Genomic DNA, 1,644 nt, shown 5'->3' with positions numbered 1-1,644 from the left:
CCCTCCCTCCTTCCCTTCCTCCCTCTCTCCCTCTCTCCCTCTGTCAATCCTTTCCTTCCTCCATTCTTCCCTTCCTCTCTCCCTCCCTCTCTCCCTCTTTCCCTGTCAATCCCTTCCTTCTTCTCTCTCTTCCTCCCTCTCTCCCTCCCTTCCTCCCTCTCTCCCTCTCTCCCTCTGTCAATCTTTCCTTCCTCCATTCTTCCCTCCCTCCTTCCCTTCCTCCCTCTCTCCCTCTTTCCCTCTCTCCCTCTTTTCCTGTCAATCCATTCCTCCCTCCCTTCCTCCCTCCCTCTCTCCCTCATTCCCTCCCTCCCTTTTTCCCTTCTGCAGGACCTTGCCCCATCGAGACCTCCGGCACTCAGGCCCCCTTCCCTCTCTCCTGCTCCCTGGAGGGATCGTCCTGGAGTTCGGCCGTGGAGCAGCAGGAGGGCCTCTCCCTCTCCATCGCCATCGCCTCCCCTCCGGACGCCCGCATCGGCCGCTACCGCCTGATCCTGGATGCCTCCACCCAGGATCAGGGCTCCAGCTTCCCCCTGGGGGATTTCGTCCTGCTCTTCAACCCCTGGTGCACAGGTAAGGCCCCTCCCCGGCAAGGGGAGCCACCCCCCCAGGTCTCCTTCTTCCAAGCTGGATCTGGGCAGATCCCTTCCATCACCGTCTGCCCAGGTTTCTCCAACCTGAGGATCGGGTGAGGTTCTCCTGCGTGGAAGAACCGACCCATCTTGAGGGATCCACCCTGGAGAAGGATCTCCTACACTGACTAGGAGCCAACTTCCCAGGGCATCGGAGACGATTCTTCTAGCTCCTTCCTGACGAAATTCAGGTGCACGCAGTCCTCAACTTACATCCGCAACGGACTCCACAATTTCCATTGCTAAGCAACACCGTTGTGGAGCGGGTTTTGCCCCAGCTGACAATTTTCCTTGCCACACTGGTGAAGCGAATCGCTGCAATTGTCAAGTTAGTGACACGGTCGTTAAATGAGTCCGGCTGCCCCATTGGCAGAAGGTCACAAAAGGGGATCGCGTAACCCCTGGGGGATGCCGCGACCGTCATAAGTAGGAGTCAGTTGCAGTTTCAGCGGTCGTAAATGTGAAAAACAGTCATGTCATATTTTTTTTTCCAATGATGCTGTGACTTTGAACAGTCACTAAACGGGTGTTTGTTAGCCAAGGACTCGCTGGCTGCACATGGGGTCTCTGCTAGAGCGAATTCTCCACCGTCAAGTGGCTGAGCACAGGGATCTGTTGCGTTCCCGTGAACAAGTCCCATCACGCAGTTGCGTTGCTTCTGGTCCAGGATGTTGCCTGACAAACCCGGCTAATTTGTGTGTGCTTTGGAAACCCTGGTTAGATAAACAAGGTCTTAGGGCCCAGCCCTTGTATATGGAAGGTGTCGTGTGCAATTAGCCTTTGGCAGTTCCAAGTGGAGGCATCTCACACAACAAAGACATCTTCCCACAGGGCAGGAAGCATTTGCTGAGCGGAAAGGATTATATCCAGCATTATCCAGGAGCTGCGTTGACGGCCTCGGTTACTACCTTTGTGGTTCTGTTTTTCTTACTTGTTTTTACTGGGTGAACAACTCCCAGGAGCGGCAGCCAAGAAACACAAGTTCAACTTGTCCCACCGTTGGTGGATTCCC

General features: G+C 55.2%; 1 protein-coding gene across 1 annotated transcript in view; it reads left to right on the top strand.

The window, feature by feature from the left end:
* Nucleotides 1–330: 330 nt before the first annotated feature.
* The window catches only part of LOC107300671 (protein-glutamine gamma-glutamyltransferase 2-like), a gene marked incomplete at both ends in the record, with an annotated part of 11,345 nt that continues 10,031 nt past the window's right edge, over nucleotides 331–1,644 (top strand). The window contains one exon of the mRNA XM_015829977.1: nucleotides 331–573. Within this exon, the coding sequence (XP_015685463.1) occupies nucleotides 331–573 (243 nt within the window). The remainder of the gene's footprint in view (nucleotides 574–1,644) is intronic.

Source organism: Protobothrops mucrosquamatus, unplaced genomic scaffold (assembly GCF_001527695.2).
Source record: "Protobothrops mucrosquamatus isolate PMUCROS unplaced genomic scaffold, P.Mucros_1.0 scaffold7907, whole genome shotgun sequence".
In the NCBI taxonomy this organism is placed as follows: Eukaryota; Metazoa; Chordata; class Lepidosauria; order Squamata; family Viperidae; genus Protobothrops; species Protobothrops mucrosquamatus.
This window is presented reverse-complemented; position numbering and strand designations above follow the sequence as displayed.